This window comes from Monopterus albus, unplaced genomic scaffold, assembly GCF_001952655.1.
Source record: "Monopterus albus unplaced genomic scaffold, M_albus_1.0 scaffold395.1, whole genome shotgun sequence".
In the NCBI taxonomy this organism is placed as follows: Eukaryota; Metazoa; Chordata; class Actinopteri; order Synbranchiformes; family Synbranchidae; genus Monopterus; species Monopterus albus.
The window spans coordinates 29081-43637 of NW_018128275.1; the positions used below are offsets into that span (position 1 = coordinate 29081).

The window sequence follows — 14557 nt, forward strand, 5'->3', positions numbered from 1 at the left end:
ATCAATTTAAATTCAATCTACAACACAAAGTGTGCCAAAAGAAGAGGTCTGACTACTTTCTAGAGGAACTCTATAGAATCTCTCCAGCATCTTCTGGGTCCACCCAGCAGGCAGCCTTATCACATACCCAATACACCTCAGATGGCTTTGAATATGAAGGACCAGTGACTCTGCTCCGAGGTTCCTCGGGATGTCTAAGCTCCGAGAGTGAGCCCAGTCACCCTGTGGAGGAAACCCATCTTGTCCACAATATTTCAACCACCACCAAAAGCTTATAAAAACTGGTGAGGGCTCACACTCCTTGTTACCCTTACTGGTGGACAAGACACCAAGACACTTGAACTCGGAGGTGCTGTATACTTTAATCACCATTCAGTAATTCCTCCAGAAGCCAGTTCATGGGCATTTGCACAGGACAAAAATGAAGAGCAGTGAGTTGTATCATAAAGTGAAGAAACAGAAAAAGACAGACAAGTACTAGAGTGTGCTTGTCCTTACCCGGATATTGTCGAAGGATGCTTTGTTAGTGACGTCATACAAAAGGAGGAGAGCTGAGGAGAGAGAGAAAACAAGCAGACATTTGAACCCACATTCAGAAATCTGATTCAGAGAGCCAGTAGGTGATTAACATGATAGAATGTTCAGGGGAAATATTCTGCATCATCTAACATGCATTCCCATTCAGGCACTGTAGGTGTTCACTAATTTCCCTGCTGTCGCAAAGTTGCTGCAGTGGTAATGTCCTTGCAGCCAGTGAGTTACTAAATCACTGCCACATGTGAGCAACAGATCTGGCTTTTCAGAAAAAGGCAGAAGACTCTGAGAATCACACAAGGCTTGATAAAGAGTCAGAAGAACATCACGCACAAAGAGCAAAATGGAAAATGGAAAATGTGAAGTCATCAAGATTCAAGGTTGTCATGATTCGTGGCCTGGCGCAATGTGACATGGAGCAGGGGCATAGTCCAAGAGGTCTACATGATTGATCAGCTAATCAAATGTAGTGAACGACTCTGTAAACACACCCTGTGTGGGTCCAGCATCTACAGATTTTATGGTGCTATTATAATAAGAAATCAGCCTGTGATGATATAAGGACATAGGCTTCCTCTAATATTTTTATTTCAGTACTATTTTATAGCATCATATGGTTTATTCCAGCTAGACATTAGAAAAAAGCCCAAATCCTTTCATTTATCATTCCCATGGCTTCCATGTGTAGCAAAGCAGTGTGAATCCATTTCTTTCCAGACTATCTTTCATTTCATGATTAGCTTTTGATCTGACAGTTATTTATTAGCAATGATGAAGAGGTGTTATTCTCTTGGGTAGCTGTTTGTTCTTACATAAAGCCTCAAGGTGGCCTACAAATTAAAGTAAAATCACATCAGATTTTCTATAACACTACACAGTATAGGACATATGACAAATGCTGTAGTTCTAGGCCTGTGATGTTAGTCCCATATGTGATGTTAGTCCCATATGCCATGATGTTAGGCCTGTGATGTTAGTCCCATATGCCATGATGCTCTACAAAAATCAAGCTCAGTAGCTACATAAGAACAAAGGAGACTGTAAACCAAAACAGTATGAAATGGGCTGACTGGAGATTTGGGTGTGTTATGCTAGTAGCAGCTAATGTCTTTATTTGCTAACCTCAAGCAAATACAGTAGCAAGAAAAAATAATGGCACTGTTAGCAGTTTCCTACATAAAGTGGTCATAAACCGAACCAAACCTTAACCACAGAGATATCAGATCAGAAATTCCTCAAATGAATCATTGCTGTAAGGCTCATTTGTAACTGTTCAGAAACACATTGACAAACAATGACTTTTAGGTTCATGGTCGTGTTGTTAGTTAGACCCAAGACCTGCTCATATGTTACTATAAGAAATATGTGTCCCATGACTGCCAATCAGTATTGTGATGCAGATTCAGAACCACATTTACAAACTGAAACAGTTTAATAACCATGTTAGGTGACTATGCAGCCTGCTGGATGGTTTGGCTTAACATTTTATTCTGTCACAACAAACCCATTTTTCTTTAATACCATCAATGCGTGAACATTGGCAACTCATCTTTTGTAGATTGATCTTTGAAAGTCAAAGACAAACTGTACAAATATTTTTTTTTGTTGATGTTCTTTGTCCAAAAATATTGAGTTGATATACAGCTAGGCTCTAACTTATAATACAGGAAGAAGTTCTTATAACCCAGGAAGTAGTCAGGCGGGCGAGTATCTTCAGTTCAGTTACACACATCTAGAGAGAAAGTCTGTAAATATTCATCAGCGGTGACAACTCCTAATTTCATATCAGAAGGCGCATACGGTATGGTTATGGGTTGTTGCACGTATTTGCTTTAAGTCTCAGTAAACAATGAAAACGTAATTTTCATGCCGACGATGCTATTAATATGGTACGTGATTGTAACCAGACGATTGGAATGTAAGATATGGTTTACTTTGTATTTTTCAGTCTTTCACGGTGTTCACGGTGTTTACGTTTACGAAGATTAAAAGAGCCAAAAACATCAGTTGGAGCGTGAGTCATTCTGTTCCAGGAGAAGACATATTAGGAGCTGTCACACAAACTTTATAATTTATCGTCCATCCCAACATTTCTTGCCTCACACTAAAATGTTTTCTTTGTGAGTTGAGCATAGTGCTGAGTTCTGCCATTTACCACAACATTAGAATTACACTTGGCAACATAACTACAAATGTGAATTCTAATTAAATTTAACTGCACCATAGTGACATACAGGATAATATCTCCTCTGGTATTTTTTTAGCACAAATTGGGGAGTATGTAGTATAAAGCTCTGTATGACAAGAAAAACTCATTACACCTACAAGGGCAATTGCTCATTTATCTTCTCAGCTGAACCAACCTTCACTTGGAAGAATTAGCCTAATTACCTCCTCCCACTACTGCATCTGATCCCTCCAGCCATCTCTTCCTTTACTTACCCCTCCATCATCATTTCATCCTCTACATGTCCCTCCTCTTCACTTTCCCTCTCCATCCACCTCCATCCACAGCCATGCCTGCATTTTCATCTATTTTGGATTAAGTCCTCTATTTGTTTATGCAGCCCAGACATGCCCATGAAGGGTGTTTAATGAGTTGTAATCACTGTTAGCGCTTTCTGTCTCTGTCAAACTGAGAAAACACAAAGAGGGAGAGGGGAAAAATGAGGCGTAAAGAAAAACAGAAGAAGGAAGAGATGATGCACCCCATGAGGTAATTTCCTCTAGCATGGCTCCTGTGTTTATCAGCCGCCAAAAGACCAAAGTGAACCATGAGGAGTTGCTTTCCTTCACTTTCCCATAATCCAATTACATTGTGCCAAGAGCACGGGACAAAGGGAGTTTGAGAGAACTCACAGCAGTAGAGACACAGAGTGTTTTTGTCAGAAACAGTTACATTGTGGTTGCAAAACAGTAGGGACAAGACAGAAATAACTTTGAAAGATGGAAGAAGTTGGGCTAAAGGACAAAAGAAGAGAAAAATAAAGAAGTTGGTGGTATACATCAATAAGCACTCTGTTTAGTTCTTTTGTTCAAATCTTCTGCATAAATCGCCTTCATGAGACCATGAGATGGACTGTATGGATCTCACAGAAACCCGGCTGGGTGTGAATGCACCAGCAGCACTGAAGAATGCCTGTGCTGCAAATTATGTTTTTTCACATTCATTTAGAGGGGGAAGGACAGGTGGACTTTATTGGAAATCCTAGCACTTTTAGCAGCAACAGTCTACAGAGCCCAGAAACACCAACCTTTTCTGACCTTCTGTCATGTATTTACACAAATATGATAGCTCTACTTTAGTTGATGATTTTAATATGCGCCTTGATAATAGGGTGGATATCAAAGCAAATGGTTGTTTAAAGGTGCATTAACTAAGAATTAACAAATTGGGCATCATCCACAAACACTGCATACTAGAGGTGTGCGATACAATATATATCATCTACTGTAAATACCTTAATTGTTGTTTTAACAACGTGCCAGCTGGCATTATCGAGTTTGTCACTCACTTTACAAAATCAATCAACAACAGGCCTCGAGAGCCCACACATTCACTGCACCACGTAGCCTGGTTGGATATACTTTGGCTTGTGTGCACTGAGAGCGCATGCACCATGTACATAATCACAGCACAACAAGGTAAGCTAGCGTAGCTGCCAAAAAAATACATTGGCCAAGTTAAAAATGCATCAACAGACAGTGCCAAGAGATTGTTCATAAGCTTAAAATGTGCAGATGAACAATTGATGCACAAATCTGGGATTTATCGATATTTTCTTACCTAAATTTGTTGGTACTCTGTGAACAAATGGTGAGGGCCCTGCTGTCTTAAGAAATGTGAACACTCGCCTTTTATCTAAGTGCATAGCATATTAAAACTGCACTCATTAAAAAGTGACTAGAATTAAGTATATGATATAGTCAATTATATTATTAATAATAACAAATGACAATATAATTTAATTGTTGCTCAGCTAACGCTAGCTTCAGACTGGAGGCTGCATTTTAGACAGTTTATTACAGCCAGGCATCTGTAGTTCACACCGTAGCTTTAGCAGAAAGGACGTGATGGGAGGGGGCAGAGAAGGATAAGGAGAGGCTTAGTGTGTGTCTCACTAGACTTTCTAGAGGCCAGAAAAGAACATAGGTAAAGTAACTTTATTGAATCTAAACTATTGTATCTAAACTATGTCAGTGAGCCAATTTATAACCTTAGATCTGGTATCATTTGGGCTCAATATAAATATTAACTCTATTGCTGACTTTACTCAGTCTGATAAATGAGTTGAACCTGTAGCTCCACTCAGCTGTCTTCTCATTGTTTAGGTGTCTGTTCCACAAAAATCCACTGTACACTACCTGCTTAGCGACAAACAGCTGACAGAAACAGTCAGAGACTAGCTGGTAAATATAAAGCGTATAGCAGCTACACAGCCAAATATTTCCCTCTGAAACTGGTAGAGACCCAAAGCAGAGCTCATTGACTACTTATTGAATTATTATTATTATTCATTTATGATCATCAAATGGCCAGAAACACAAATGCTGGCATGTAAATAAATGGCTGCTTGTTAAGAAGTTTGCCATATAAACCTAAAAAAGAATATGTCAATGGTATTTCTGTTGTCCTCAAGTGGATGGTTTAAACATGACAGCAATTACAGAATTATACTTTTTTTGTTTGATATGGAATATTTCCATTAAAATTAATGAATTGGGTTTTAATATATCATTTCTTTTTCAGAAACAGAACAATATAAATGCCATTTAAATACACAACCCATGCGAAAACACCCAGCACAACAATGTCACAAAGACTTTTAAAATATTTGTTTTTGTGACTGTCAAAGTTCCTGCAGGAAACCCTGAGCAGGAAGAGATTTATTTGATAGATTGAAACCTATCAAGAGCACAGCCATCCATCATCTCTCAGATAATGTGTTAATAATCAGTGACTGGCTCTGGCTGCCCTCTTTCCCCTGAAAATAATCCACGTAAACAAGCAATGCATGTTGATGTATGCATACAAATGCAAATAGAAATAAGCCTGCAATAACAATGAGGGGTTTCGTGACTGTTGAATTTAAGGTTTTACACAATAATAATCTTAAAAATCTCACATGTACTTGACTTAGGAATCATGGAAACACCACAGTATTGTATAAACACAGTATAAAGCAAACACAACAGTGTAAAATCATTGCAACAGCCAAATTACCCTTATACATACAGTATAGCATGGCTGACCCAGCATCTTTTAGGACCACTGGCAAAAGATGTGACAACTGCAATAAATTCACAGTTTGACTGGTTGCTCTACTACCACTATATTTCAGGGGAAACGGCTTTTACTCAACTCCATTTGTGTGGCATCTATAGTTACTACAAAATCTTTACAGATTAACATTTTATATAAAAAGAAGGACTAATAAAAGATGATGCACTGTCATACCACCTAACAGTGTGTCAAAAATTACCACAAAGCATGCAAGTGCCTCTTCTGTCACTACAGGCAAGGATTTCACAATTATAACAATAATCAAGTTTAAAATAAGGTTGCAGAAGAGACTTTTAACGGTCTACATGCACACTAAGAGCACCAGAATATTTTCATAACCTTGCAAATGGAAGCTAATTACCAACTGTCACTCTCCTAGTCTGTTATAGTTCTGAATATTAAAAGCACCTATGATTATTTCACCATTTCAGGCATCTGCTAAGAAGAATCTATGTACGAGTGTGTGCGTGAGATATCTGACTGATCAGTTTCACTTTATTCTTTCAGGCAAGTTGCTGTCCTGACACTAATGTCATTGTGCGACAAAATGAGAGCAAGCATGTGAAATTGCTACCGCCGTCCCCTCCTTCCATCACCTTCATTATTCCACGGACAGTTCCAGCTGCCGCGGTCATTTCTCCCTCTGCTAGCTAAGCATGGCCCATGGGACTCTTTTTTTACAGGATCAATTAAAGAAAGGATCAATCACTACACCAAGCGATTAGTGAATCCCCCAAGTGTAGCACCAGCTGAATGCATTAATATTTGAAAATAGTTTTTTCAGATAAATGTTAAAAACAAATGACATAAATAATGTAGAATATAATAGCTGGATCAATATTTGACAAGTATAGAGTAGGTCAACCTTTCACAGTATAGGGTACAGACAATAAGTTTAGTGGACAATAAAGAATGAGTAGGCAGATACATTTGCACACACACACACACACACACACACACACACACACCTAAGGTCTGAATTCACTTCACACAGAAGAATAAAGTCTGAAAAATGCCTTTGACTGTGACCTTGCACATCTGTTTTAATAGGCAAGAAACTATTAAGGTGTGTGTGTGTATGTGTGTGTAAGAAAAAGAGACTTCACTTGATAATGGTTCACACACCTCACAGCGTTCCCTGAAGTGAAGCAATACCTTCAACATTTTGTTTCCAACTGCTGCATCCCTCTTTTTCATCCATCATCCATATTCTTTTTTTCTCCATCCATTTCCTTCCACCTTTCCTTTCCATATATTCTCCACTCATCTCATGATTACTATTCCCACCGCTGCTGTCCACTCTCTCTAGTTTTCCCTGGGTTATATTTCGCTCCCACAAGCTCCTGCCAATCGAGGCCACAGTCGCTCATTAGTGATGAAAGTAGTGACTCAGAAAGACAGAATAGAGGGAATAAAAAATGATTCAGAGAGGATGGGATGAGGCCGAGCACAGTGGCAGCATAATGAGGTAATGAGAATGATTTAATAAGAAACAGATGTAACCTCTGTGGGTCCTAAAGTTGTCATTTGTCACTTCTTCCATGTTCCTGTTTCCTTTCTGTCCTTATGGTTATTTTGAGCCACGTTGGTGCCATTTTGACAGAGTCAAAACCTGTTGAAACTAAAACTGACAAAAAAAAGTTATTTTATTATCATTTTAAGTGCTTCCTTCCAGTTTTCTTACAGTGCAGATGCTTTGCTGCTTGCTCTCTGCTTTACATTCCTTTGCCTAATCCCCGTTTTGTCCTGCTAAAAAATATGGACAATAGCTTCTGAATACCTGTAGATTAATGTTTAATAAATTGAATAATGTATTAAACATATAAGTGTACCACATGTCTATTATCTGCAAATACTACCCAAGCATGGACAACAAACAGCATAGACTTTCTTCCTGTGTTGCTATTGCTGATCTACAGTGGCTGGAAAACTTGGGATTAGCTAAATCCTAATTCTCCTATTCCCCAAACCCAGATCAGTTTTTGTTGCTCTGCTGTTTTCAGTTTCTCTCAAATAATTCAGTCTATACTCTAGAATTTATTGACACCCCTGCACCCAAAAGATAAAAACCAAGTCTAGCAAGCAAAAAAACAACACACAGAAACACACCGGCTGTCACAAGTCAGAAAACCTAAGGCAAAAAGGTGGAGAAAAAGTTGGTGTTAAATTTCTAGAGGATGTAAAACACCTTAGCTCATCCATTTGATGTTTCTACATCCTGTCAGCCAGTTTTTCCCAGAAATGCTTAAAGTTGTTTGTGGTGAAAGTTGTTAATCATTCAATCCTGTTAGGAATTTTTCAAACAAACAAAAAACAAAAAGACTGCAGTTGATAATCCCCTTCAATATTAAAAGGCCAGTCTCTAATATTCTCTTTATTTGAACATTTACTGAGAAAGCTGCTTTGAATCAGCTTAACTTCTGAAATATAAAAGGCATTTTGGCCCAGTTTCAGCCTGCTTTCAGACAACATTAGCACTAAGACCGTACCAATTAAGGGGTTACATAAGATAAAAACTGTTTTAGGTAAAACAAACGTTTTGGTGCTGCTTGATCTTAGACTCAGACTCTGATGCTGTAGACCACACTTGACAGACTGGAATGGATGGGATGGAATTATCAGGTACCATTCTCAGCTGAGCGAATCACCATGACATGCGAAGTCCCTCAGGGTTTGATTCTTGGGCTGCTGTTTTTCAGCCTAAATATGCTTCTTCTCATGACAATAGCATTGCTTATCACAACTATGCAGATGATATTCATTAGATTTACTTGGCTCTATCACAGAGTGACTCCTGTAGAGTATCTTGATCAGTGCTTGAGCAAGAAAATGGCTAAATGCAATTTAATTTATTTCATTAAAAAAAAAGATGATTAAAATCACAGTATTAGGCAAGAAGAAAATAATGAGGTAACTGCCCAGCTTGATTACAGAGTTATAAAGACAAAAATTCAACCTCGAAATCTTGGCTTCTCAGTTGATTCAAGTCTGAGTTTCAGCAGCTGCATCAAAGCCATTACTAAATCATCATTTACAGTATCATCTGAAACTAATAGCAAGAATTAGTGGTCTCATGCCCAGACAAGCTACTAATTTATGTCCCACAGTGGTATGGGGCCAAAATACATTTCTGATCTCCCCCACCAGGGCTCTGACATCCTTAGGAAGCAGTCAGCTGGTAGAAAACCAAACAGGGTGAAGCTGCTTTTAGCTGCTATGCTGCACACAGACAGAACCAATTTCATGATACCCTTAAATGTGCCTCAGCTCTATCACTTTGTACTCCAAACTGAAAACTCTGCTGTTTTCCTGTGCCTTTGCTTGATGGGCTTCTCCACTGCATGTTTGACTCCTCTTGCATTTGGGACAACTTACAACTTTTTTTTACCCCTGGGGAGATGTGCCTCAAAATTTAAAAACCTCTGAAATTGACTGATTATTTTAACACATTAAAATATTAAACACTATTCCTTCTTCCATTTTTATGACTTCTAAATTTAATAAATCGTCACAGAAATCCATTAAGATAGGTTTGTTTATCACACAAAGCCAGAGTGACAACTTCATTTCCTGTCGCCATCTTTGTTTTTATGAGAAGAATAGAAATGGCTGAGAAACTGATTAAAATGATTTTTTTTTAACCAGGTAATTTTTGATTCCATGTCGAAAAGTTGATGAGTTGGGAAGTACAGATATTGTGTGAGTTGTCAAACAACGGCACCAATTCTGAAAGCTGGTGGAAGAGTTATCTCTGTGTATGTAAGACATGAGAGTCACAAGTTGGGGCTAGAGGTCGTAGTGTATGAAGGGTGGGTGGGTCAAACAAACATATTTCCCACAGGAGTGTTTAAACCCAAGCCACGACATCTTCCTAAACAAAACAAAAAAAAATCAATATTTGATGTCCTGGGAATAAGAATGCACTGGAGCATTCCCCCCCCCACCTCTACCAGCATTAATAATGAACACATGTAACAAAGAGAAGGCAATGAAGGTCATTACAGGGAAATGAAGCAGCCAAAGCACCTCATTATGAACAATACAGCCTGAACAACCCTTTCAATCCTATAGCACCATTTGGTGCAGTCATCTGTAATACAGTCATTACTTCATACATGAAATCTATTAATGCTGTCATTCTGTGCGATTAAATTCATCATGTGGGCTCTTTTTGTTTAATAAGTTCATGGGAAAGGCCACTGGAGGAGTTCCATTTCAAGCTGAGCTGTCCATTTGCAAATGTGACATCCATGTTACAAAGTGACCAGTGACAAAATGTTAATGGCAGTGATGGTGGTTTTCTGGGGATGGTAATTCCTCAGTTCCATAATTTCACTTCTACATTCAGTAAAGATATGCCTTCACATCATTTGTCATGAGGAATAAGTGCATGAAGGGACTGGAATAAAACACTCACTCTTTTCCATTACCTGAAGTCTCTTAACACAGCCTTGAACGGCATTTCTCTTTAATTCCTATGTATTCACTTGAGTGTGCTGCCTTCTATTGAGGCATAGTGCCACTGCTTTACAGGGCAAGCTTCTATTGAAGCCATTGCTATTGTTCTGGAGTGATTTTGCTCAACCCCGGTAATTCATCATGCTCTCTTTCTCTGCTTTAGTTTATGATTGCCAGTTGCTTTTTGTCTCCACACTGTTTCTGGCCTCAGCCAACCTGGAGAGTGGTGAAAGCTATTTGTTTTCCACCCTGATGGCTTCCTTTCTCTGGACCTTTTATTAATAAATTAATTAATCTTAACTGCAAGTCTTCCATCTTTCACCCTCTACCACTCATGCTTACACCAGATTTCTTTCTCTGTCAATATTCTCTCTCTATTTTTATTTCTCTCCCCCTCCCTTTCTTGTCCACCCTCTTTTGTTACTTGTCTACCACTGGACCTGCTTTTCCTCTTTTTAACATCCTGTGGTTTCGTTCCATGCTGTGGAAATGACAAACTGTCAGCGCCACTGGGTGAGACAGAGAAAAAAAGCCTGGCTGGTTTCTGGACTGAGCTGGACCTTCATGGAGCCACAACAGATGGGCCTGGCAGATTGTGTTGGGCTCACTGTAACCACCAGCTCATTTGAACTGATTGTCTGGATCTTCTGGTTCTCTCATTAAGGGCTTAATGACAGTCAAGGCCAAGCTGAATAAAACAAACATCAAACATCAATAGCTGTCCAGGGGGCAAAGTAACAATATGAGACAAGCTTGACTCTCTTACAACAACCAGTGAATTGTCATATAGAAAGGCAGCAGCTGCAATCCAAAGCTAAATGCGCAGTGTTTTAGCCAAGTTAGCCATGTGGCTCTAGGGAAGGGAATGCCAGTCTCTCCGTCTACTACTTTGGTCCAGACTTAAATATCTAAACAGTTATTGGCTGGACTGCCCTAAAATGATATAGCAGACATTAACGTAGGTCCCTTGTGTCCAGAGGATTATGGCTGTCAGTACCCTAGTTTTTCCATTTACGGCATTATCTACAGGTCATATCACTTTTCAAATGAAATGTCTCAATGTCTAATCGATAGACTGGCAAGTTCTAGTAACATTTGTGATTTTGAGTAAAATGTCTTGACAACTAGAATGTTACAAAATTTGATACAAACCTTCATGTTCTCCATCAGGAGAACTAAACTGCAATTACTTCATACTGTAACCCCAAGAGTTCACCTGGCATGACCATCCAGGCAAATATTGTCCAGTACCTGCTGATATTCCCATCAGTCTAGCAAATATTATGATTCTAACACACTAAATTAATCCAGTAATGATTAAACAATATGCAACAAACAACATACTTGCAAAACATCAGGATATTACTGTATCATTGCCATTGTGAGCATATGTTAAAGTCAGTATTTAACTCCAAACAATACTCTGACATAGTACAGCCTAACAGAGTTGTTGGCAGGGCTGTAGAGTACTGTTCCGGTGCCCAGCAGCAAGAGGAAAAGAAGAGGAATGCTGTGGTTTAGGGTCGTACTGTATTTTCATCATTATCTCTGTCATTTATGATACCACTCAATTCACTAAAATAATTACAGGGGTGTAGGAACAGTATCGCTGTACCTAATAACCCTTCACTTTACAAGACAACTCTGTACTTGCACAGCTAGCTAAGAAGGTTAGAGTTGAACCAAAAAGTTGGAGCGTAAACCATGATGGACATTTACAACAAACACACGGACAACTAAATTTAATGTTCACCTTTGTATTTAACTATACAATCATGTGACTGATCATACTTGGTCTTTTTATTTTATTTTATTTTTTTACAGGGATGTCACCGCATTTACACATCTGAGAAATTAATAATGTACATCGGCTTTACTAATTACCAATAGGAATCTCAAACTGGCAGGAAAGCCAGGCAAAGAAACAGCCCACGAAGTAGACATCATGGATTATGACTCATTTGTTGTCACCTATTTTAGCTTGAGCTATGACATAACTGGCAGCCTGGAAAGTTTCTTATTGCTGGTGAAAAACACCAGCAGGCCATTCCCATGACATTTTCATTGAGACTTATGTTTCAATTTAGCACCTGAAGCACTGAAATGCAGATGCCAGTAGAACCGCTTCAAGGCAGAGAACTTTAGCGGAACACGGCAGCCCGAAAGAAATAGCAAAGGGCAGAACATGTGCCAAACTAATCTTTCAAGTGGAGAGGACAAAGAATAAGAAATACCAGAAAGAAAATAATGTAAGTGTGCCTATTTATTAGTTCTAACACGTTTGATGATCTTATATGGTTGCATGAACACTTTATAAAAGTTTTGAAATGAATTTCTGTTGTTCAATAGATACATTATGCTGGATCATACACTCACTGGCCACTTTATTAGGTACACCTGTCTCTATATTTTGTCCTCCCCAGCTACAATCATGAGAGGGTCGGAATATTAGGAACACCTCTGAATATAATGTAGTACAGCACAACACCACCTTTAACTATGACCTCAATAATAAACATATAATTAAATGTGTTTATTTATGACAATTTCACCAAAAACGGAAACATTCTAAGCTTCATAAACACAGACGTTAAGGAGGAAGTGTTGCATTAAAGTGCCTACAGTTGTACGGGTGTACCTAATTAAGTGGCTGGTGAGTGTAGATCTGAAGTTGAGTCACTATGATTGTTTTGCCTTTTTTTTTTTTTTAAGACTTTGGACTTGCCCTCTAACCATCCGACTGTTAGATTTCAGACCCTGACTCATGAAAAACCGTCCATTCGTTCACAGGAATCGACAGCTTTCATGACAGCTGTGTTCTGGCTGCATCCTCTCCCCTTGACCTGCCTGTCAGGCTGAATGAGCTTTATTTAAATGTCAGTAGCAGACGGACAACTCAGACGAGTTGGTTCGAGGCTCCCTGGATGCCTTGTTAAAGACCAGTAGGGTAAACTGTTATACTGACAACTGGCCAGCCACACACAAACACATTTAGTGACTCATTAGAAAAAGAAAAAGCATACATGTGTAGCCAGTGAATGAATGAACAAACACACATACAATTCCATACACATCTACACATATTAAGAACACATTTATACACCAGTACAAATTCTCACTATACACACATGCAATCACAAACACATACACTCTGACAACAACCAGCCATCCAAGGCTATTTCATGTGCTGCTAAAAAGATGTGTGCTCCAGAAAATGTGTTGGTTGGCCTGAGGTGCTATCAGTACTCAGTGGGGTTGTTTGAGATACTACTGCTGTGCACACACACAGGAATAACTCGTAGTGGTGCCATCCCACCCCCCAGCTGTGTGAGAGGCTGACTCATTTCACCACCCAGTTGTTAGCCTCTCGCGTAAGAGAACCTGCACATCACCGAACCTCCAGCAAACGCCTGTGCGCACACACACAACAGTCTATCAAATCAACTGTAACCTGACCATTTTTGCTATCCCAACAGGGACACTGCCAATGTCAATCACACATCTGAATAAAATAAAGGCAATGAAATGTCAGTCTGAATGGTTTGGCTTTGTCAGGAAAGAATAAACAGTAAAAGGAATGATGTCAGTCACAGTCATCAACACAGAGGAATCTTACCATGAGCATCACGGTAGTAAGCATGTGTGACACTCCGGAAACGCTCCTGACCAGCAGTGTCCCAAATCTAAAAAGCAACAACAAGAGGACATTGTCATCATTATTACCACCATCAGTTACCATCATAATGAGAATGCCTTTGTGAACTTTGATTTGCTAAACACCTCTCCTGAACAATATTGGCTGTAAAGAAGAAGGGAGTTGATGCCGAGGTTAAGGGATAATGATACACCGGTTAATAGATTGGAGGAAGTAGTAGATAAGTTTAATAGGTTTTTTGTGAATGTTGGTCCTAGTTTAGCAAGAAGCATTTGTACAGATGATACATCCGTCACTATAAATAACAATACAATTGAAAGGAACATGAGTTCTATGTTCTTGAAGCCCATAGTTGAAAAGGAAATTATAGAGATAGTGAATAAATGTGGTAACAAAACATCTAATGATAGTGATGGCATCACTATGACAACTGTTAAATGGGCAATTGAGGGGATATGCAAACCATTAACCCATATTTTTAACATGTCGTTTCGACTTGGTCAGTTCCCCAATAATATGAAAATAGCAAAGGTTATTCCATTGTATAAATCTGGTGATAAGCACAACTTCACAAATTATAGACCGGTTTCTCTGTTGTCACAATTTTCAAAAATCCTGGAAAAACT

The 14557-nt window shown here is 39.0% G+C and overlaps 1 protein-coding gene across 1 annotated transcript in view; it reads right to left on the reverse strand.

The window, feature by feature from the left end:
* LOC109951547 (ras-related protein Rab-26-like) overlaps window positions 1-14557 on the reverse strand; it is a 90705-nt gene that overhangs the window by 26756 nt on the left and 49392 nt on the right. Inside the window, exons 5-6 of the mRNA XM_020586117.1 lie at window positions 13893-13959; window positions 499-551 (exon numbers count right to left, since the gene is read on the reverse strand). Of these exons, the coding sequence (XP_020441773.1) occupies window positions 499-551; window positions 13893-13959 (120 nt within the window). The remainder of the gene's footprint in view (window positions 1-498; window positions 552-13892; window positions 13960-14557) is intronic.